Source organism: Canis lupus, chromosome 17 (assembly GCF_003254725.2).
Source record: "Canis lupus dingo isolate Sandy chromosome 17, ASM325472v2, whole genome shotgun sequence".
NCBI classification, from domain to species: Eukaryota; Metazoa; Chordata; class Mammalia; order Carnivora; family Canidae; genus Canis; species Canis lupus.
The window spans coordinates 52,421,031-52,445,577 of record NC_064259.1 but is presented as its reverse complement, the minus strand read 5'-3'; the positions used below and the strand labels follow the sequence as shown (position 1 = coordinate 52,445,577).

At 37.5% G+C, this 24,547-nt stretch overlaps 1 protein-coding gene across 8 annotated transcripts in view; it reads left to right on the top strand.

Moving 5' to 3' along the window:
- DENND2C (DENN domain containing 2C) overlaps positions 1-24,547 on the top strand; it is an 83,171-nt gene that overhangs the window by 31,670 nt on the left and 26,954 nt on the right. For 7 of the 8 annotated variants that reach the window (XM_025453438.3, XM_035700629.2, XM_049095526.1 and 4 more), the window contains 5 exons: positions 12,204-13,226; positions 13,972-14,108; positions 14,502-14,614; positions 15,306-15,476; positions 20,069-20,165. In XM_025453438.3, coding sequence (XP_025309223.1) covers positions 12,397-13,226; positions 13,972-14,108; positions 14,502-14,614; positions 15,306-15,476; positions 20,069-20,165 — 1,348 coding nt within the window. In that variant the 5' untranslated portion in view covers positions 12,204-12,396. Of the gene's footprint in view, positions 1-11,956; positions 12,084-12,203; positions 13,227-13,971; positions 14,109-14,501; positions 14,615-15,305; positions 15,477-20,068; positions 20,166-24,547 lie in introns of those variants that run through there. The other variant, XM_035700630.2, reaches the window with a different exon arrangement.

The window sequence follows — 24,547 nt, the reverse complement described above, 5'->3', positions numbered from 1 at the left end:
ATTTGCTAGAGGGTTTTTTTTCCCCCAATAATGAATGAGTACATTTTTTTTAAAGATTTTATTTATTTACTCATGAGAGACACAGAGAGGGAGAGAGAGAGAAAGAGAGGCAGAGACACAGGCAGAGGGAGATGCAGGCTCCACATAGGAAGCCTGACATGGGACTCCATCACAGGTCTCTAGGATCACGTCCCGGACTGAAGGCACTGAGCCACCCGGGCTGCCCAGTAAATTTTTTTCAAATGCTTTTTTGCATCTACTTAGGTAATTACAAGTGGTTTTTTTATTATCTGATAAATATGATGATTTTTAATGTTAAAGCTACTTTGCATTTTCTTATAAACTACTTAGTCATGACTTAGTACCTTTTATATTTATCTATGAATTTTATTTGCTAATATTTCTAAAGGACATTCACATTTATGTTCATGAGTTCTATTCTATATTTTTCTTCTCTTATAGTGTCTTTGGTTTTCTAACAAGGTAAAGTTGGTCTCAGAAAATGAATTGGAAAATATTTCGTCTTCTATTTTCTGAAAGAGTTTGTGTAAGATTAATATTATTTCTTTGGATGTTTAATAAAATTAACCAGTGAAGCTACATGGACCTGCAAAAGCTTTTACTTAAAATTTTAATTTAAAAAAAAAATATAAAGATACTCAGAATTCCTGTATCTTCTTGTGTTTCTTTTGGCGATTTGTATCTTTCAAGGAATTTGTCCATTTCATTTAAGTTGTCAAATTTACTAAAACAAATTTATTCATAATCATACTTTATATCCTTTAATGTAAGATCTACGGTAATGGCCGCTTTTTCATTCTTCATATTGCTAATTTGTGCTTTTTCTTTTTTTATTTGTTCAGTCCACCTAAATTTATCAATCTGTTGATGTTATCAAAAAACTTTATGTTGCATTGATTTCTCTGTTCAGTTGTTGCTATTTCATTAATATTTATGTTTTAGTATTTTCTTTCTTCTATTTGCTTTGAGATTAACTTACTTTTTTTTGCTTCTTAAGAAACAACCTTAAGTCATTGAGGTTTTTTTGTTTGTTTGTTTGTTTTTTAGATATTAAGTGATATAATGACATTCAGATTTCACTATAGGATTTAGAAGGATGTAATATTGAAAAGGATGGTTTGTTTTGTGCAGAATTGGCAGTAAGATAATTTAAACAGATGTTAACCTAGAGCATTTAATCTGAGGGATAATTTAAAATAATAACTTGGGCACCTGGGTGGCTCAGTGGTTGAGTGTCTGTCTTTGGCACAGGTTGTGATCTTGGGTTCCTGGGATCAAGTTCCCCATCAGGCTGCTCATAGGGAGTCTGCTTCTCCCCTATGTCTCTGCCTCTCTCTGTGTCTCTCATAAATAAATAAATGAAATATTTTAAAAAAATAAAATAATAACTTGAAATTTAATAGGATAAAATGTGTTTCAATTTAAAACACCAAGATATAGTGTCCTCATTCATTGTTTCCAAACTTTTTTCTTTTATAGCATAAGCATTATTTCCAAATATTTTGGCATTTGCCAGATGTCTTTTGACAATTTATTTTTAGTTATGTTCCATTGTGAGTTAGAGAAACATTCTCAGAATGACTTTAATCATTTAAAACTCATTAAGTTTTATTTTATGGCCCAACATAAAGTTTACTGGTAAATATTCCATGTATACTTGAATATATATTTCATTTTTTTGAATATATATTTTATTGTTGGATATAGAGTTCTAAAATGTTACTTAGGTCAAGTTAATTACTGGTAGTATTCAATTCTTTTATATATTTCCTGATTTTCTGTCAATTTGGCTATTACTCATGAAGACTGATGAAATCCTCAGAAAAATTACAAACTTGTCCATTTGTTCTTTTGGTTCTGACATATTTTGCTTCTTACATTTTGAAACTCTGTTTTTAGGTACATGAACATTTAGGATTGTTCAATCTTCTCAATGAATTGACTCCATTTTTGTTTAAAATGTCTTTATCTCTGCTAGTATTTCTTGGCTAGAAGTCTGCTTTGTCTGATATTAATACGATTAATCCAGTGTTCTTTTTTTGTTTTGTTTTGTTTTTTGTTTTTTTTTTTAATCCAGTGTTCTGATGATAATGTTTACTTTAGTGTTTGAACCTCTTTAACAGATCTGTATCTTTAAATTCAAGGCATAGATTTTAAAGAAGTGCAGAGTTAGATCTTGCATTTTTTTATCAAGTATGATCATCTTTGCCTTTTATTTAGAGTTTAACTTCATTTACATTTAACATAATTATTGGTATGGTCAGATTTAAGTGTACAGCTTTGCTATTCATTTTCTGTTTCTGTTGGTTTTACGGTCGTGATGGTGGTTGTTCTTGTGGTTCTTCCTCCTCTCCCCCAACCCCACTTTTTTCTACACTGACTATTTTTAAGAATTCCATTCTTTTAGTGATTGCTTTAGAGTTCACAACATACAACTTTAATCTTTCCCCTTCAAATAATGTACTACATTGGACTCCTGGCTAGCTCAGTCAGAGGAACATGCAACTCTTGATTTTGGGGTTGTGAGTTGAAGCCCTGTGTTAGGTGTAGAGATTACTTAAAAATCTTAAAAAAAATAATGTAATACTTCATATATAAATTTATGGTACTGTATTTCCATTTTTCTTTCCCTCCTTTGTGCTCTTCTTACATCTCATTACCACATTGTTATAAATTCCACAATATATTATTATGTTTAGTTTGCAATCATCTTTTTCTTTTAAAGATTTATTTATTCATGAGAGACACAGAGAGACAGAGACAAAAGCAGAGGCAGAAGTAGGCTCCATGCAGGGACCCTGATGTGGGACTCAATCCCGGGTCTCCAGGATCACAGCCTGGGCTGAAGGCAGCACTAAACCGCTGAGCCACTGGGCTGCCCCAATCATCTTTTTAAAGAAATTCATAATGAAAAAAGTATGTTTTTAAATTTACCCATGTGTACCATTTTTGGTTCTCATCATTTCTTTGTTCATATCTAGATTTCCATCTGGTGTCATTTTTCTTCAATTTGTATAACTTTCTATAACATTTTGTATAGTGTATATAGGGCCAACTTAATGAGCAGACAATCAGTGTATAGGATCCTGCACTCAGAAGGGCCCTGTGAGGTTTTATGCTCTGTGGTAGCCATCTTGAAATTCTGATAACTTAATCTTTGAATTTGTGAGGGTTTTTTTAAAGATTTTATTTATTTGAGAGACAGTGCATGCATATGCACATGAGGTAGGGGGAGGGGCAGAGGGATAAGGAGAAGCAGACACCCCGCTGAGCAGGGAGCCCAATGCAGAACTCAATGCCAGGGCCCCAAGAGCATGACCTGAGCTGAAGGCAGACACTTAAATGACTGAGCCACCCAGGGTCCCTAAAGATTTTATTTTTAAGTAATCTCTACACCCACTGTGGGACTTAAACCCACAACCCTAAGATCAAGAGTTGCATGCTCTACCAACTGAACCAGCCAGGCACCCTTGATTTTGTGTTTCGTATGTGAAGTCTGATTGGACAATACAGTGTACCAGGATTTGAAGTCTGAATTCACACGGGGCCCTGCCTCCTGCCACCTCCTGAAGTTGGGTTCTCAGCTGCCCTCTCTCTTTTTTTGTCTTTTTCTTTTTAAGATTTTATTTATTCATGAGAAACAGAGAGAGAGGCAGAGACACGGGCAGAGGGAGAAGCAGGCTCCATGCAGGGAGCTGATGCGGGACTCAATCCCGGGTCTCCAGGATCACACCCTGGGCTGAAGGCGGCGCTAAACCGCTGAGCCATCCCGGCTGCCCTCAGCTGCCCTCTCTCTAGCTAGCCCTGCGTGGCCCTTCCCTACCTACAGTCTGTGACCACTGTCACTCTGTTCTTAGCAAAAGCCTGGCCTGTCAGGGTTGAAGTTGCGCATGTACACTCATGGTGTCTTGAAACAGGGCATGACAATGGCTACCTCACTCCACATTGTCAGCACCATGGTATATCTGGTGAACAGCCAAGGGGAGGCCTTGGTTTTAGAGAGGTGAGCCTATCACCCACCCGATCCCGATTATCAAGTGTGTTCTGGGCAGAGGTTTATAGATACTTGGGGGTTACCTGTCTGGCACAAGTTGGGGAGGTGTGCCTGTTGGATGTCATTTTACCTTTCTGGGTTTCAGTTTTCTCATCTGAAAATTCTGATTAATCATTGCTTTCTGTGTACTTCCTTAACATTCCTTGTAGTGCAGATCTGTGGTCAAGAAATTTTCTCCTTTTATTAATCTAAAATAATTTTATTTCACCTTCAGTTTTAGAAGTTATTTTTGCTGGACATAGAATTCTAGATTGATAGTATTTTCTTTAGTCTAAGGTCGTTATTTTTTGGCTTGTAGTTTGCATAGTTTCTTTTTTTTTTTTAAAGATCTATTTGTTTATGCATTTAAGAGAGAAAGAGAGAGAGAAAGAGGGACAGATATCTGGCTGTACTTCCCCAGACCCTGCCTCAGCCAGCGCCTGGCATGTTGTGTGGTGGCTGGCAGGAGGGGCATTCTGGCAGCCATTAGGCCCAAGGAAGCCTGGGCATGCCCCACACTGCAGCTAGGCTTCCAGGTTCCTGGGAGAATCTGTGCTCATTCCACAAATATCCCTAGATCTGACAGCTTCCTCTTGGCTGGTTCCAGGCCTGAACAAACCCTCCCTTGTTCCTTCCAATCTTCTGAATCTGGCTATTTCTCTCTTTCAGCCAGCCTTGAAGCACCCTTCAGGACAAGCCAAAAATAGGAATTGTTTTATTTTCAGTGATTCTGCATATAAGTTAAATGCTCTGATATTTAAAATGGCATTGCACACATGAATGGGAAAGTCATGCTAATTTAAATTTTTAAACTTAGAACTTTAGTAAATTAAAGAACACTGTGATGAATTCAAAGAGACTGCAGGAAAAAAGGAAAAAAAACTTCATATCTACCTTTAAAGCACTTTTCCTGCATTTTGAACAAGGGGCCCCACATTTTCAGTTTGCACTGGGACCCACGAATTATGTCACTGGCCCTGTCTGCAGGTCTGCTGCTCACAAATTTTCACAGCTTTTGTCAGTTGAAAATGTGTTTATTTCAACCCTCATTTTGAAGGATAAGTCTAGAATTCTGTATTCACAGACCTGTCCACCTCCCCTGTCAACACTTTAAATATTTTCTGTTGTATCCTGCTTACCCTTTTCTCTATATGTGATATGTAATTTTGTTGTTGTTGTTCTAGCCACTTAAGAATTTTCTCTTTGTCACTGATTCTCAGCAGCTTGATTATGGTTTGACTTGAAAAGGCTTTCTTTGTGTTTATCTTGTTTGAGATATGTTGACTCTTTTAAATCTACAGATTTAGAATTTTCATGAGATTTAGAAAAATTTCAGCTATTATTTTTTTAAAGATTTTTATTTATTTATTCATGAGAGACAGAGAGAGAGACAGAGAGAGAGAGAGGCAGAGACATAGGCAGAGGGAGAAGCAGACTCCATGCAGGGAGCCCGACGTGGGACTCGATCCCGGGTCTCCAGGATCACGCCCTGGGCTGAAAGTGGCGCTAAACTGCTGAGCCACCCAGGCTGCCCAGCTATTATTTTTTGAAATATTGTTCTGTCTTCCTTCCCCCTTCATGTGTGGGATTCCAAATGTATGTAAGGTAAACTGCTTGATACTGTTTTAGGAAGAACCTGGTTTGGGGTTTTGTTTTAGCATTAGCTTTTCTTCTCTCTGTGCTTCACTTTTGTTTTTAACAATTTCTATTGGTCCTTATTTTACTTCATTGATCATCCTTCTTCAGTATCTAAAATCTGCTATTCAAGGCACCTGGGTGGCTCAGTGGTTGAGCGTCTGCCTTTGGCTCAGGGCGTGATCCCGGGGTCCTGGGATCGAGTCCCACATCAGGCTTCCCTCAAGGAATCTGTTTCTCCCTCTGCCTGTGTCTCTGCCTCTCTCTGTGTGTCTCTCATGAATAAATAAATAAAATCTGGGATGCCTGGGTGGCTCAGCGGTTAAGCCTCTGCCTTTGGCTCAGGGCGTGATCCTGGGGTCCCAGGATCAAGTCCCACATCAGGCTCCCTGCGTGGAGCTTGCTTCTCCCTCTGCCTGTGTTTGCCTTTCTCTTTCTGTGTCTCTCATGAATAAATAAATAAAATCTTTAAAAAGAAAAATAAATAAATAAAATCTTTAAAAATAAAATAAAATCTGCTGTTCAGCCCATCCAGTGAATTTTTCATTTCAGATAGGGCATTTTTTTTTTAAGTTCCAGAGGCTCTGTTTTTCCTTTTTTCTTATATCTTAATTTCACTACTGATTATGTTCATGTTTTCCTTTAAGTTGATGAATGTATTTAAAGTATCTGACCTGAGATTTTTGTCTGCCAACTCTATTGTGTCTGTCATTTTTGGTTCTGTTTCTCTTGACTGATTTTTCTCCTGATTTTTCTCACTTTTAGGCTTCTTTACATGTTTTGTAATTTTGAATGGATGCTTCACATTGTGAATGTTACATTGCTGAGTGTCTAGATTTAGTTTTTAGTAAAAACTACTGAGTTTTATTTTGGTGGGTACTTTAGTTCCTTATGAATCAGCTTGATTGTTTTAAGACTTTTTAAAATTTTTTATTTATCTGAAAGAGAGTGTGAGCAAACAAGCATGAGCAGGCAGGAGAGGGGCAGAGGGAGAGGGAGAAGCAGACTCTCTGCTGAGCAGATAGCCCAATGCAGAGTTCGATTCCAAGAGTCTGAGATCATGACCTGAGCCGAAGGTCAGGTATTAAGATAAGCCATTAAAGCAGGGAAAAGCAGGCCCCATGCAAGGAGCCCGATGTGGGACCCCATCCCAGGACTCTGGGACCAAGCCCTGGGCCGAAGGCAGGCGCCAAACCGCTGAGCCACCCAGGAATCCCCCTGGAAATTGTTCTTTTCCCAGTAATTTGTTTCTACCCTTGTGAAGTGTTACCCTGTGCAGTATTAAAAACTTAGTATTCAAACAAGACTCAAGGGGATCCTATGTAGATTTCTAGAGCTTTTTCCCTGTTGCTCCCTCCTTTATGATATGCTGCCCTGAAAATTCCATCTTTCCTAACCTCTTCAAACTCCGATCTCTTAATCTGTAATTCAGCAAAGTTATCTTGTTCTCGGCTGTTTTCTGGAAAGAGCCTCCAGCATGAAAACTGAGCCAGCGTAGTGCCAGCCTCATTTGTTTTCCTTTATTCAGAGATCACAGTCCTGTATTACCTGTTATCCAGTATCTGAAAGCATTTGTTTTATTTACTATATAAGTAAAGTTTTATAGTTATATTGGGAAGACAAGTCTAGTTCAATGACTCTATTGTAGCCAGTAGTGAGTCTTCCTCATCCCTTTCATCAATATTCTAATTGAGGTATAAAATGCACATTAAAAATATTAATCATTTAATAGCATATCCTTGGGACGCTGGGGTGACTCAGTCAGTTGAGTGTCCAACTTGGTTTCAGCTCAGGTCTTGATCTCATGGTTTGTGAGTTGAGCCCACACCCTCCCACCCCCTGTCTGGGCTCCACACTCAGTAAGGAGTCTGCTTGAAGATTCTCTCCCCCCCCCATTTCTCACGCATGCCCCCCCAAATAAATATATCTTTAAAAGCATATCCTTTCATCAGTTTTTAAATCAACTTTTAGAATATTACACATTCTTCCTGTTTTGTCAGATATTTAATGTTTGATCAAATAAAATATTTAAAGGATTTGGAGTGAGAAGCTTTCCATGTAAGGCTTGAGTTAGTGAAATAGAGCATCAGCATTCTCTTTTCCAAAGAGAATTTCACCTACCCAGATGGACTCAAACTGATTTCTTTTCATATGCTAAAAACACAGAATCCTATATATAAGTTATATGATGCATTATATTTTAAGCTGATAAAACTTCCATTGATGTGTTTCTTGGATGAAAGTAAATACTAAGAAAATAAAAACCAGGAGACAGGGCAGCCCAGGTGGCTCAGTGGTTTAGCGCTGCCTTCAGCCCAGGGTGTGATCCTGGAGACCCAGAATCAAGTCCTGCGTTGGGATCCCTGCATAGAGCCTGCTTCTTCCTCGGCCTGTGTCTGTGTGTGTGTGAGTCTCTCTCTCTGTCATGCTCTCTCTGTGTCGCTCATAAATAAAGAAAGAAAAAAATTATTAAAAACCAGGATACATGATGAAGGATCACCTCTTTGGGAACAAAGAATAGAAAAAAAAAAGTTTGGTTAGTGCTCTTTATTCCAGTCATGCTGTTTTATTATACTTTTAAAAGCATGCTTGATTTTTCAGATTTGTTCATCTTTTGTTCACTCAAGGACCTGAATGACTGTTGCTGTTGTTTTGTCTGTTGAGATGTCCACTGTGGTTATTGAGTGCTCTCCTTCCCCTTTAAATTGTGAGTCCTGCCTGCCTTAGTCATCTTTAATGGGTAGGGAAGTCTGACTCATTTCGTGGTATTAAGTTAGAGAAAAAAATTCTAAAAATTATTGAAGTTGTCATATTTTCTCAGTCTATGTTTTTGTTTGAACTGTTGCAGCAAACTTGAAGCAGTCTCTAGGAACAAATGTATGAGTTGGCTTTAGGAGTTTTCAAAAGATGCAGCTGTGGAGAGATCTAGGACTTGAAAACTGGGCCAGAACTTAGGGCTTAGAATGTTCATGTTCAACTTAGAACTTAGTAGTGGAGGTCAACCCAAGAAACTGGGGAGGTGGGAAGTGGGATATAAAGTATCTCACAGACCAGGAGAGCCCTTGGAGGTGGTGTTGGGGAGCAAGGTACCTCCCCAGTTGGACATGAGATACCTATAAGAAAACAATGGATGCAAATCTTGGTTTGGTGAGTGATTCTGATTTTTTAGATGGAACAGAATCAGAGTTTGTATATAAGAATAAGCAAGCCACATTATGAAGAGTTTAATCTGTCAAAAATTGGAATTGTGCAATCAGATAAAAGGTAAATTCTCTGTACTACCTATGTAGGTAATCTATCTAGTTAGGTGCATTAAAACTTTCCTGTTTCTGAAATCCTTTGTCCATGTTTTGAAAGCTACAGTATATTAATACATACATTTAGGAGCAAGTAGCATTTCTGTTTATAATGCCTGCTTATGTTAGGAGTGTCTTATGTTGCTATGCTACTCCATTGCCCCTGAAACACCATCAATACACATCATTCATCTTTGTGTGTGAAGTCCATAAATTTAGCATTTGTGGCTAGTGATTTTCAAGTTAAAAATTTTTTAAAAATATTTTATTTATTTATTCATGAGAAACACACACAGAGAGGCAGAGACACAGGCAGAGGTAGAAGCAGGCTCCATGCAAGGAACCAGATGTGGAACTCGATCCCGGGTCTCCAGGATCACTCCCTGGGCTGCATGCAGGAGGCGCTGAACCGCTGGGGCACCAGGGCTGCCCTCAAGTTAAAAATTTCTTTAGCCCTAGCAAATTTTATCTTTTTTCCCAGTTCAACACATTCATACCTTACATTCACATATTAATTTTTCCTTTTAACAAAGGAAAAGTAAAGAAAGCATTAACAATGACGGCTAGAAACCTCTACTAGGCTCCTAGGAGAGAGAAAATACAGTTGACTCTTGAATGGCACAGGTTTGAATTGTTTGGGTTCACTTATAGGTGGATATTTTGCGATAAGTACAGTACAGCACTAAATATATTTTCTCATCTTTAGGATATTTCTTAATATTTTCTTTTCTCTAGTTTGATGTGAGAGTACAGTATATTTTTAAGAAACACAGTATATAATACATAAAACATACAAAATATGTGTTAATCAGCTGTTAATGTTATTGCTGAGGCTTCCTACCATCTGTAGGCTGTTGGTAATTAAATTTTGAAGGAGTCAAAAGTTATACACAAATTTTCAACTGCGGGAGGAGGTCAGCACCACTCACCCTGGCCTTGTTCAAGGGTCAACTGTACTCCCATGTAGTCTGTAGTGAGGAAAATGTGAGTCTCAAGGACACCCTAAAATCCTTAGGAATCCTCTATAAACATCAGAAGCAACAAAATGATTTAAAGTTTTAATAATGAGCAGTAGCTGATTGTACCTTCAAACTGTATGCATTAATCTTTTTTTTAATTTTTTAAAAATTTTTATTTATTTATGATAGTCACAGAGAGAGAGAGAGAGGCAGAGACACAGGCAGAGTGAGAAGCAGGCTCCATGCACCGGGAGCCCGACGTGGGATTCGATCCCTGGTCTCCAGGATCGCGCCCTGGGCCAAAGGCAGGCGCTAAACCGCTGCGCCACCCAGGGATCCCATTATGCATTAATCTTTTATCGAAGGCACTGTGTGGCCCAATGGTTGAGTGTCTGCATTTGGCTCAGGTCATGATCCCGGGGTCCTGGTATCAAGTCCCACATTGGGCTCCCCACAGGAAGCCTGCTTCTCCTCTGCCTGTGTCTCTGCATATTCTCATGAATAAATAGATGATAGATAGATAGATGATAGATAGATAGATAGATAGATAGATAGATAGATAGATAGATAATCCACAAAAAATCTTTTATTGAGAGTTCTGGGCCTGGGTGCCAGATAGTGCGGGCAGGTCATGCGGAGCAGGGGCTGGGAGCTGTGGTGACGGTGGCAGCAGCCAAAAAACAAAAACAAAAACCAGGGTTCTGCAACAACAGTTTTGGTATTTCAGGGCTTTGGGGTTTTTTTCCACCCACATTAGTTTAATTTCTTATGATTATTTAGAATGGTTTTTTGTTTTTATTTTTTTTTTTTTTTGCCTTAGATCCTCATCAAAGTTTATTTGCCAGCAAAGCTGGTTTTCCTACTGACTTGTAGGAATGGTTTAAAAGAAAGTTGGTATAACTCTGGGAAACGAACTAGGGGTGGTGGAAGGGGAGGAGGGCGGGGGGTGGGGGTGAATGGGTGACGGGCACTGAGTGGGGGCACTTGACGGGATGAGCACTGGGTGTTATTCTTCTGTATGTTGGTAAATTGAACACCAATAAAAAATAAATTTATTATAAAAAAAAAGAAAGAAAGTTGGTAGAAGTCCTGGTTAGCAGTTGCCCTGCCTAGAATAAATTTTGAGTGTGAACTGTGTAGCAGTTTTGGTCAGCTGCTCTGACAGAACCCGGCCAAGATATTTTCCTGCCTGTTAATCAGGGTCCCACAGACAAAGCTCAAGGAAGGATGACCCCTGCCTCAGGAAGTTTTGAATCAGTTGCTATTTATAACCAGTATACAGTAGAATGTGAGATCAGGTCTTTACTCAACTAACAAGAATAGTTCTATGCCAAATTTTACATTTGAGGAAACATTTATGAGCCTAAATGAGTGAAGCCTGTATGGGAAGGGAAGGAATGTGACAGTGGCTGTAAGTATTTTTGCTGATTTGGGTCCAAGGTGTGGTGGCAGAGATGTGCAAAATTCAGTCAGTGATGATATTTTATTTATTTTTATTTTTTTAAGATTTTATTTATTCATGAGAGACACAGAGAGAGAGGCAGAGACACAGGCAGAGGGAGAAGCAGGTTCTCCCGCGAGAAGCCCAATGTGGGACTCGATCCCGGGACCCCAGGATCACACCCTGAGTCAAAGGCAGATGCTCAACCACTGAGCCACCCAGGTGCCCCAATGACAATATTTTAAAGTAACTGTTAAATAATGACACATTGGATTGTCATTAGCACTGCGCCTATGGAATCCTGTGCTGCTAATAGTAAAGTTGAAATAAGGGTGTGTTAAAATGAAAGCTAATATTTGTCTCCCAACATAGGGTAGAAGAAAGATATTAGGTATTGATGTATTTCCGGACTAAAGGGCTCTTGCTCTGGATGCATATATGTACTTTTTAGTTACTTGAGATGATACTTTGCTGGTCTTTGTTTCACTGAGAAGATTTCATAAAGAATTGATGTTGTAATATTGTATACTACTATGTGTAATCTCTTATAAAACCTCATTCTCCGTAACTTTAGGAAATTACATATGGCAGAACATTGACGCTGACAATCTGAAAAATATCATAAGTGATATTTTCTCTGTGTTACATCACCATCTTAGGAATGCCTCTGTGGAGCTGAATTACTTAATGGGTGACAGGTACATTTTTACCTAGGCAATGTAAATGGATTATTTCGGGATAGATAGGCAGTGTTTTAGTGGACTTTAAATTGGGAGATTATAAAACTGTGTTAACACAGGATTGTCCCTTTTTAATAGGAATATTCAAGATAAAATCACAGCCATTTTCAGCAAGGTCCCATGATCAAGATTTTTCTATTTAAAAAGAGATTTCCAAGTTAAAGATGAAAGGTAAATACTGGAATTGTTTGGATTCTAACGGACAGGATAAAAAGAATACAGTATTTCACAGTTCCTTGTAATGGAGCCTCAGTGAAATTCATGCTTTGTCATGCACCCAACTGGGAACATGGATGCTGGTTTTTCTCGTTCTGCTGTTCAGACACTGTCAAGAAGCCACTGCAAAAACATCAAACAAAAAATTTCTCAGTGGGAAGGAAGAACTAATGGTATATCTCATGCAGAGAAGTGGCAGCCAAAGGACTTTGGAGTGAGATACAATAACTATCATCAAGAGATTCTTCTTAAGAAAACTCCTGTTGCTGAAGGAAAGAGCATAAAGTTGGATGTAACCAACTCTCATAATGTTGGCCTGGATACTAACAAAGATGCTACAAGGCACGATCAAGCTGAGGATGAAAGCGAGAAACATGGCAATGATGATGATGCTCACCCCTTTAGAAAGGAATCGGAATCCAGTTGGGTATGTTCTCGGGTCAAACAGATTGAAAACGGGAAAGAAGTTGCTTTGGATCCAGAGACTTCCTTACCTCCTGGAAATTTCTATACCTCACAGATACTGTGGAAGAAAATAGAAGCACTCCCCCCAGATAAAGTCTTCACTTTGTCTTTAGAACATTGTGATTCTTCAGAAAAAGAACTGGATTTCCGAGTTTTGGATGGCTCATATGGAATAACCAAGAGCTTAGAAAATGTTTACTCTGAACCCGAGGGACAAGAATGTGGACCTTCTATAAATCCTCTGCCCAAACCTCGTAGGACATTCAGATATTTGTCTGAATCCGGTGATATGCCATGTAAAGAAAGAAACTGTGACAGAAAATACTGTGAAAATAATTCTTGTGCAGAGTCTTCTTTGGCCTCTTCTCAGGAACCTGAACCAAAGAAATATGGCAGAAAAATCAGAGGGAGATCTAAAAGGTATGTTTTTATTTGCTTCGTAATGATTTCTATGTATTGTCCTTTCAGAACTACTGACCTGCTTTTTTCTTTTCAAAGCCATTTTCATTTCCCTGTCTGGGTTACAGGCCTAGTTTGATTTTACAGATGTTGATGAACCCAAGGGAGAAGTACCTACAAAAGGAGATAATTTCTAAGACAATCTGCTGACATCAGAACATCAGAAAAACTTGCGTTTTTTAATCTGTAAGAATGTGTAGGGAAGTACGTACATTCTTCTGCTTCATTTAGGGCATGCTGGTCTTGGCTTCACTTTTCATTAGAGAGGGAATTTAATAAAGGTACGTAATAAAGAACATGAATATCATTGGCCCAAAGAAGTCTCCAATTTTCTCCTGGTGTGTATAAGGTACCAGCCTAGTCTGTTATTATTAGGTATCTGATAAAAGAAAAAAACTCTGTAATTTTGCATACAAGTCCTTTACTTTAAAAAAAAAAGTTTTATTTGTTTATTTGACAGAGAGAGCACAAACAGGGGGGTGGTGGGGAGGGGCAGAAGCAGGCTTCCAGCTGAACAGGAAGCCTGATGAAGGACTCGATCCCAGGACCCTGAGATCATGACCTGAACCAAAGGCAGATACTTAACTGACTGAGCCACCCAGGCGCCCCACAAGTCCTTTACTTAATGATTTCTCTTTATCATACCAATTTAAAGAAGACTAGAGTTTTAAAACATATAACTTTAAAACATATCTCCTTTCTTAAGGAAATCCTTTGAGTTTGAGGATATTCAGCACTTTCGAAATCGGAACTCACAGAAGATTCATGAAGAACTTGGAAGAAATTCTGGCTCAGCACTTTATTACACACAGTCGGAGGACAATATCTATGAGGATATCATATGTACGTGTCTGCAAACTTTGCAATTAAATTTAATGAGTATATAGTTGATGGGGCCCTTCGCTACAGGATGGTATTTTCTTTTATAATCAAGCATCTTTTGCTGTGGATATTTCTTTTAAACAGGGAAACTTTTGTCATATAAATTCTTTTATTCTTGAATGGTTTTTATAGCTAGCTTAGTGGACTGCTGAGTTCAGAAGTAGATGTTTATAGTATAGTATTTTGAGAATTTTCTTAGCTTGGTTGGACACCTGAGTGGTTTACAAGCTTAAAGTGTCAGTATTATAGAATAGGAAGCTGAACATAGTTCTTTATTTCTTTTCCTAGCTGTAGTCACTTTGTTTCCATTTAACTACATTTCTCTAAACTTTTGTTTTCCCATTATTTTTGAAGATCCCACCAAAGAAAATCCATATGAAGATATTCCAGTGCAGCCTTTGCCCATGTGGAGATCCCCTTCGGCATGGAAGCTACCACCCCCTAAAAGTGCTTTCAGAGCACCAAAGGTATAACCAAATAATTAATATAAGAAAACATGATATATGATTAACAAGAATTTTGTTTATGATCTCCACAAGAAGACTAATATGGTTTATTTAACTAGGACCTAGATTAAGAGGCACTGAAATATGGGTTTTGTTGGTAGTGGTGGTTTTTGTGTTCTTTGGCGGTGGGGGGGTTGGTTTGGGCAGCACAACAGTTTTTTGTTTCTTTGGTTTGGGGTTTTTTGTTTGTTCATTTACTAACACTTCAACAAAAAAATGAGAATATGAACACCTTTAGACAAGCCATGAGCTTTTCATGTCACTGTAGTTAGCACAGCTCCCTATTGGTCCCATTACAGTCTATGGCCTAAATTACCTGCCCTGCCCCTGAAAGCATTTGTCACCCCTGCAAGCAAAGGCTGCCTTGAATTAACGAGGATTCTGAGCTGTTGTTTTCTGGAATGTGATGATGAAGTATGATGAATGTAGTAGACCCTTCGATTAGAAACCTTAGAAACGACTTTACAAATAGTAAAAAGGAAATTCTGGTGTCCTTGAATGAGGTGACTTTAAAGACAATATAAATTGTCAAGACAAGATATGCAAGCATAAACTTAAAGACAAGATAAATCTTTTTCTAAGACAACTTGATCCTGAGAACATCTGCATTACCTAGACATCTGCATTACCAATTCATCTCCTCCTATTGTAGCTTCCTCCCAAACCTCAGTTCCTCCACCGGAAGACTATGGAACTGAAAACCTCCCAAGCTTATTTACGGTCAAAGCTTACAAAGGATACCACTTTGCCTGTCACTTTAACTGAATGGAAGCTTTTCCGAGCTGGAGAAGTTGCAAACAGGAAAAAGAAAAATCTTCCAAGGGTAAGGACTCTAGTACTTTCATTCTTTGACTCTTACTTCATTTCCATAAATGAGAATAAATAAACTTTAGACTGAAATGAATAATAGGTTAGAACTGATCTACTGGAATGAGAAGATTTGGAAGGCCGCCTTAAGTTTTAGGTTTTTTGCTCATACACGAAAAATGCTGAGTGGCTTTTGCCAGGGCTTCTTTATGGATTTGAAAAATTGATTTTAGATGGAAGGTTTCACTTTGGTTATCTTAGTTCTCATTAAAATCAGCTGCCTGTTTGAAGGAAGCACTAGACTCTCATGTAAGAGGACATTCTATTAAACTGGCTTCTGTGTTATTTTCGCTCATTTATTTAAATGCCAAAGTAAACAAGTTTTGTGCCTGAGTTTACAGATTTTCAGTAATAACAAAGTATATGCCTTTAATTTGGGGAAAAAATTTCCATTTGGCAGAAAAAATAAATTTGACTCTTACTTGGAAATAGAAATTATCAGCAATTACATTAAATAAATGATTTCTCTCTCAAGGGAGAAAAGGCAGTAAATCTAAATCATCTCCACCAGAACTATTAGAACCAAAATGAAGAAATTGAGATTATTTGTAGACAGATATATTTTTTTAAGGAGAGACACTTAAGTTGCATGAAAATATTTTAAAATTCTTTGTTACTTCATTCTTCTATGATTTAGAATGTTTTCAGAAATGAAAAAATAATTTAAATAGTATTTTTTCTGCATAAATGAAAAAAAAATCAAATCATTTAAGTAGTATTCCTTCCCTTAATCCCATCTGAATTAGTTAATGTATTCATTTGGCACACTATTTTTGTGCCTGATTTTAACATTAAACGAAAGTCCCAGCTGTTTTTTGGTTTAGTAACTGCTAATTGGTTCCTTGGGAAATATTCTGTTCCACAATACTTTAATTCTTCTGATCTGTTTCCTGCCCCTCCCTCTTTAATATGTGAAGAGTTAAAGACACATGGTTTTAAAAAAGCACTAAACACATCTCTCAGTGAAAAAATAAAAACAAAACACACAACTCTTTAGCTGTTTACTGTCCTGCGTATGGTGAGGAATATGTAAGAATCAGATATTTAGAGAATTGCTAGGCATTCTACAGTAGTTCTCTCCTCTGGTAGATCATGCTGACACAACAAAGCAGCCTCCTTACATGACCCAGAGATGACAGATCATGTGTTCACAGGGGTTGAGACTACAAACACATAAGGGATTGCATTTAAGACATTCTTGGAATGACATTAACCAATATTTGGGAATAATGAATTGTAGATTTTAATGAGACCCAAGGAAATTTGCTGTGCTTTTAATTTCTGCTTCTGTGTTTTAGGTACTGTGGATCCCCCAAGTACTCAAAGCTTGTTCTCTTTCTAACCATAGGTGATATGATCCAACTTTTCTTCTTCTAGTATTGCTTCAAAGGTCTTTTGAGAAGTGAGGTGGGAAAATCTGGTGAGGAACTCTTGCTGATCAAGCAGGAATAAACTGTTAGCGACCCTCTTTGGATTAAATCCTATTAGGATGTCCTATTTACAGTACAAATTTTGACTGTTGAGTATCTTCAGCAACAGCATTCCATGAGGAAAGCAGTTTTCTTTTACTTCCCCTTTGATGACTAGAACTATCCCTGGAAGGAAAACTAGTTTCATAGTTTGAAGATCACTGATGTAGTCCATATGCCTCTCCCCACCCTTCTTTTCTTTCCCTACTGTGAGAGCCTGTGTGGGATTGTTTGCAAGAGTAGATTTCCTAATGTCTCACATTGTTCGTTGCAACTGTGTATAGCAATATGGTTTCTATAATTTCTTAGGAAGAATATTCTACAGTATTTCCTTCTGTATCCTACAGTATTTACCAGACAGTAAATGTAAGCTCCTCTTCCTAACTCATAACCAAAATTTCAATTTTATTACTTTATCTTCTATTTCTACAACAGATAATTCCCTTTCCTTTAAAATATTTGAGTCTCTTTGAGTATAATTTTCATTTTTTTTTTTTTTTTTTTTTAATTTTTTTTTTTAATTTTTATTTATTTATGATAGTCACAGAGAGAGAGAGAGAGAGAGAGAGACAGAGACACAGGCAGAGGGAGAAGCAGGCTCCATGCACCGGGAGCCCGATGTGGGATTCGATCCCGGGTCCCCAGGATCACGCCCTGGGCCAAAGGCAGGCGCCAAACCGCTGCGCCACCCAGGGATCCCGAGTATAATTTTCAAATGCTCATTAATAATTACACAATTTTTAAGGGGACCCAGGTGGTGCTAAGTTAAGCATACAATTCTTGGTTTCAGCTCCAGTCATGCTCTCGGTCATCAGACTGAGCCCCATGTCAGGCTCTGCACTCAGCGTCATGTCTACTTAAGATTCTCTCTCCCTCTCCCTCTGCCCCTAATACCCCTTGAGCTCACACTCTCTTTTTCTAAAATAAATAAATAAATCTTAAAGGCAAAATAATAATTACACTATTTTTGGTCATTATGTCTCAAAATACATGTTTACTCTCTATGTCTTTCCTAAGCCCCTAACAATACCTTTTTATTTTGGATTCTCTTGTTTTTTTCATAATGGTAATACTTAAGAATATTGGTAAATTTTCACTTGAATGGAAGCTACCAAATCTTTAAAAGAATAAACTCATCCAAAAATGTGGGAATAATCTGCATATTGGAAGCACATGTTTCTCACATGTTATTTTTTCTTGGTCTGGACTGATTCGCTGCCTATGGATTGCCAGGATTGCTAGAGAAACAAGACAAAAGAGAAAAGAGGAACATTTTTCTCAAGCAACTGTTGGTTCTTATGTTCCTAACAGTTGTAATTCTGGTATTAAATATGTTAAATCAGGATTAATGATTAATGCAAAGCTTGGAATTTTAAGAAGAATGATAAATATGTGTGAAAAACTAATGAATTCCTCCTTTTATTTATTTTTTAAGTTTATTTATTTAAGCAGTCTCTACACCCACCGTGGGGCTCAAACTCACAACCGCAAGATCAAGAGCTGCATGTTCCGGCGACTGAGCTGACCAGATGCCCCAAATTCGTCCTTTTAAAAATGGCTGTTCATCAGCTTGATTTTTTTCCTCTTTTTTTTTTTTTTAAGATTTTATTTATTTATTCATGAGAGACACACAGAGAGAGAGGCAGGCAGAGACAGCAGAGGGAGAAGCATGCTCCATTCAGGGAGCCTGATGTGGGACTCGATCCCAGGCCTGAGGGATCACACCCTGAGCCAAAGGCAGATAGTCAACCACTAAGCCACCCAGGCGTCCCTATTTTTTCCTCTTTTTAAAAGACTTTTTGAGTTTTGTTGACACATCTTTACTCTTTTTTAACCCTACTCTGTGTGTGTGTGTGTGTGTGTGTGTGTCTGTCTGTCTCTTTCATGCACACCTCCCAGCAGCGAAGAAAAACATTCTAAGTCACGCTTATTAAGTGAAGCCTAGTTTTTTTGTTTTTGTTTTTGTTCTTTAAGATTTTAATTATTTATCTGAGAGAGAGGGAGAGAGTGCATACATGCACAAGCCAGGGAAGAGGCAGAGGATGAGGGAGAAGCAGGCTCCCCTTGGAGCAGGGAGCCCGATGCAGGACTTGATCCCAGGGCCCTGAGATCATGACCCTAGCTGAAGGCAGATGCTAAACTGACTGTGCCACCCAGGCGCCCTGAAGCCTGGTTTTTATACTAAAGCGTATTTGAGAGGCTCCTATTTTTATGACATTTCTAAAATAAATTACGATATTAGTGCTCCTGACAGCAAAGAGTTTTTTGCTTTGACAAAAACTTTGTCAGCATGATTATCTTCTTTTTGCAGAGAATTCCTGGGAATAGAAATAACTGAGCCTTATCCTGCCTTCCAAGTGGAATGAGTATTCCTCTTCCTACTCTGGACAACAGGAAAGGTTTGGTCAACAAATAGAGCGCAGTAGGCAGATATCTTGCATGTTGTGACGTAGAGTGACAAGGAATCTAAGAGCCTGTGCTTGGTTCTTCTGGAAAGGAGATACCCTTTTCTCCTCTTCTTACTCATGATGTATGGACTTTGTATTGAAACATTTTATCTTAATATAAAATTCCACTTTAGATTCAAAATGAAAAAATGTAAAGGCTTTTATTTATCAAGTGGATCTTTCTCTAATGAGAATCACTAATAAATTAATATCATCAAAACTTGGTATTTAATCTTTAAAAAAAAAAAAGTGAGGGGCACCTGGCTAGTACAGGCAGTAGAGTGTGCGACTCTTGATCTAGGGGTTGTGAGTTGGAACCCCGAGGTGGGTATAGAGATTAAAAAATAGTCTTTAGGGCAGCCCGGCTGGCTTAGCGGTTTAGCGCCGCCTTCAGCCCAGGGCCTGATCCTGGAGACCTGGGATTGAGTCCTGCGTCGGGCTCCCTGCATAGAACCTGCTTCTCCCTCTGCCTGTGTCTCTGCCTCTCTCTCTCTCTGTGTCTCTCATGAATAAATAAATAAAATCTTTTAAAAGTAAATAAATAAAAATAAATAATAACAAAAATAAAAATAGTCTTTAAAAAAACCAAGTTGGTGTTGATATTAACTTGTACTTTGTTGGTCTTTTTTCAGCTTGTATTGAAAATCGCTGACATATTTGAATCTAAGAGAGGGAAAAAGAGGGTAAAGTTACACCCATATACTGGAAAAGAAGTACCTCCTTCAAAAGGTAAGAATTGTTCCAGCTGTCCATTGACTATCAGCATTTGGGGAGGGAATCATATAACTTAATGTTTATGTGAATTACAATTTTGGGTTTACTTTCCTATTCCATTTAAATGTAACTTCTTTAGGATAAGAGATTATTTCTTATTCTTCCTCAAATCCCTTTTATTTAGTTTGGCACCAAGTAAAAACAAAGTTAAAAAATAAATAAGTTAAAAAATAATTAGAAACCAATAAGACTAATTTTCATAGGCAGATTGCATCATTATTTTATAATCATACTTTGATTTATAGTCATTCATCAGTATAGACTTTTTTAGTGGAGAAATGGGCATGTTATATATATGTAGACCACACATATGTGGTGCTAAACTGGTAATCATCTACTCAGTTCAATAGTTTTATCCTTCAGATGTCTAGATAAAGCATATGTTGTCTTTTTAAGTTTGTTGTTTGTTTTTTTTTCCAAGAGAACATGTGTGGAAGAGACAGAGGTAGAGGGAGAGAGAATCTAAACAGACTCCAAGCTGAGTGCTGAGCCTGACAGCGATGGGGGGGGCGGGAGTTGATCTTACAACCCTGAGATCACAACCTGAGCTGAAACAAAGACTTGGACACTTAACCAACTGAGCCACTCAGGCACCCCAAAACTTGTATTGTCTTAATACAGAAACTTTCAGCATCCATAGTGAATTATTAGAATTTCATGTAGACTCATGCAAGATCCTTGACTTGGTTGTCTGGCAAAGAATATGTAGAATTTAGCAGTCTTTGTCAAGTGAGAAACAACAGCCAAGTCATACCAGAGAAGAATGTTTCCTATTTGTACAGACGTCCAAAAACAGCAATTTCTTAATTTCCCTTGAAAATCTGTTCTGCATTCCAACAATTACTATCTGAAAATAAAATTCTCCAGTGCTACAATTTAAGACTCTCTTTCCTTTTTTTTAAGACTCTCTTTCCTTACTCTAAAAGCAACTAGTCACCATTTTAGATACAAGTTTTCATATTTTTTTCAAATTTTCATATTTTCAGAAGCAGTTATCAAAATATGTTATAATCTTCTGCAGAAGAAAAAGAAAACTTCTGCAGAAGAAATCATTTTGGTTATGGTTACTAACAGGTACCATTTACCAAATGAAGTATTCGTTTTTATATGTACTTTATCCCATGGACAACATACGATAGCACTAAGAGGCAGAGACTATCCTAATTTTATAGAGGAGGAAGTGTCAGTACCAGGAAATTTTATCCTTTCTATCATCACTTACTCTCAATATTTCTCATAACCTTTGATTTTTATTTTTTAAAAGATTTTATTTATTTCAGATAGAGCATGAGAGCGGAGTGTGAGCAGGGGTGAGGGACAGAGGGAAAGCAGACTCCCGCTGAGCTGGGAGCCCAATGAGGGGCTTGTTCCCAAGACCTTGGTATCACGACCTGACCTGAAGGCAGACCCTTAACCGACTGAGACACCCAGGAGCCCCTAGCAGTTTATTTCTTCTCCATGTGTATTTCTTATCCTCAACAAGAGTATTGTCAAAAGCCTTTTATTGGTATAATTCAGAACAAGATACAGAAGATGAAAGCTGTTGTCAAATATGCTGGACCCTTATAGACTCATTATCTTTCATTTTCTCGATACCCTATGTGGCCAATATTGTCACTGTTTCTAAATAAGGAAATACATTATGAATTGCAAATTAGGTAAAATTTCAAGATCCTGGGGCCAGGACAAATTCTTACAAAACTTTATCATTTTCCCAGATTAATAGCAGTCTGCTGACAACTACACTGTCAAGGTCTGCTGTGAAATAGGCTCTTACTGATCTCTTATTTTATTTGTATGCCTTATTTATGCCTAATGGATTAGCAACATTTTAGTAAATTTGGCTCTAAAATAAGTTTTTGGAGAGCCAAGCCCTTTTTTCCCCACTGTGTCATTATTGGAAAAAAAAATTCAACAGCATGGACTGCTAACTTCTAACAACAAAAACGAAGAAAAAAAAAAAAACAAAGAAAAGAACAGTCCCTAAATTGTAACCCTTCCCCACAACTGTGTTTTTCTTTTGCATGGCTCAAAGAGAATATACAATTATCCAGTCTCTGTCACCAACTCCTCTAGTGGGCGCCAGGAATTTCTGTCCTGCCTGAGGAACTTCTGGCGCCATGGTCACATTCTCAGATTTTTGTTTTCTTCCTTAAGCTTTTTGTCTATAGATCAACAATGACTAGTAGAACCAGGTAATTCTATTTACCTACCCTGTCAGTACATGCTAGGTTTTACTAAATCTGTTCCAATATAAACATTTCTTAACTTTTAGTTATCAGCTGTTACAAAATGATTCTTTGCCCTTCTTCAATTGTGTCACTATAATTTTGTGTGTTGAAATCACATATAAAATAGGGACAATCTGTTTCTTTTCTGATCCCTACAGATTGTCAGCAGATTTTCCTATTGCCTTATCAACCCCTTAACCTTCATTCAGTGTCTTGGAATGGAGATCATCAAAACCTACAGATGTGAATATATTAAAGCCACCTAAATGAGCTTCCATAGGGTTTTTTTTTTTTCCAGTTGTATTACTTTTCCTTCCTTTTCCCTGTCTTTCCTTTCTTTCCAGATGCTTAATAGGCCCCTGAGAAGTACCTGATCCTAAGGACACAAACAGGACGCAGGAGTTCAGTGTTTGTTCCTTCATACTGAGTTCCTAGCTCCAGTATGTTTTCTATCAGGGTGCTTAATTTGAAGTTATAAAGCCTATAAGATGATAGCGACCACTTGCAGTGAGCAGAGCACTTGTCAAATCACTGTATTGTACACATGAAACTAATGTAACATTGTGCATCAACTATACCCAAATTAAAAAAAAATTGGGGGCGCCTGGCTGGCTCACTCAGTAGAGTATGTGATCCTTGATCTCCAGGTCATGAGTTCAAGCCCCACGTTGTGTGTGGAACCTGCTCTAAACAAACAAATTAAAGATTTTTTTTTTTAATTAAAAAAAAAGTGACGCCTGGCTTGCTCAGTCGGTAGAGCATCAACTCTTGATCTCAGGGCTATGGGTTCATGCCCCATGTTTGGGCATGGAGCCTACTTAAAGAAAAAAAAAATCCACCCCCCCCCCCCACTCAAACCTATACAGTATACAGTATTTAAATAGCTACTTTTTCTATTACATCTCTTATGAAGAAGCAGCGTTTTTTAATGTTCTCTTACTCTTTATCATTAAATTTAAATAAGTGAAGCAAGAAATTACAATAATAATATAGAATAAGAAAAAAAGAAAACCCAAAGTTTCGCAAACCCTACTACTCCCAGAAAATTTTATGCACATGCAAATATTTTTTTCTACCCAAATAATTTTTTAAAAGATTTATTTATTCATGAGAGACATGGGGGGGGGGGCAGAGACACAGGCAGAGGGAAAAGTAGGCTCCCTATGGGGAGCCCGATGTGGGTTCCAGGATCACGATCACACCCTGAGCCAGAGGCAGATGCAACCACTGAGCCACCCAGGTGTCCCTACCTAAATAATTTTTTACACTATACAGACTTTGTATGTCTTGCTTAAAAAAAAAAGTAATTATTTCATAGTTCTTTCAGTATCAACACATAGAGATCCACATAGCTGTATTGTATGTAGTTCATTGTATGGATGCAGGAGGATTTTATTTAAGCTGGTAGACATTAAAATCGTTTCACATTTTATTTAACCTATGGATTTATATATGTTTTTTCTCTTCAAACAATGCTGCATCATTACATCTTTTTTGTATATGTCTTTCTATATTGGTAAGAATACATCTGTAGAATAAGTTCCTAGCAGTGGACTTAACCAAAGAACATGAACATTTAAAATTTTTTAACTGCTGCCAAATTGTCCCACAGATTGTGACTGCTTATATTTCTGTGAACAGCATTCAAAAATGACTTTTTTCTCATTGTTTTCACTAATACTGTGTTATATAAAGCTTTTTATTTTTGCCAATAGCATAGTTTAATATTGTAGCTTATTTTAATTTACATTTCTTTATTTTTTTTATTTTTTAAAATTTACATTTCTTTAATTATACATTTGGACGGTTATCACACTTATCAATAGTTATGTCTTTTTCTATGGATTGCCTATTCCTGCCCTGTATTCATTTTTCTATTGTGCTGTAATTTTTCATATTCATTCATAACAGTCATTTGAATATGAAGAAATTTATTCTTGTGTCTACAATGTATATTACAAATATCTTCCCAGTTTATTGTTTCCTTTTCAAATTTAGTAATTTTTTATTAGATAGAAATTTCATACATTATATAATTAAACTTATATGCATTTTTCATTTATGACTCCTAGCCTTGTTTTTTCTTGATACAGGAAGTCCTGTTTG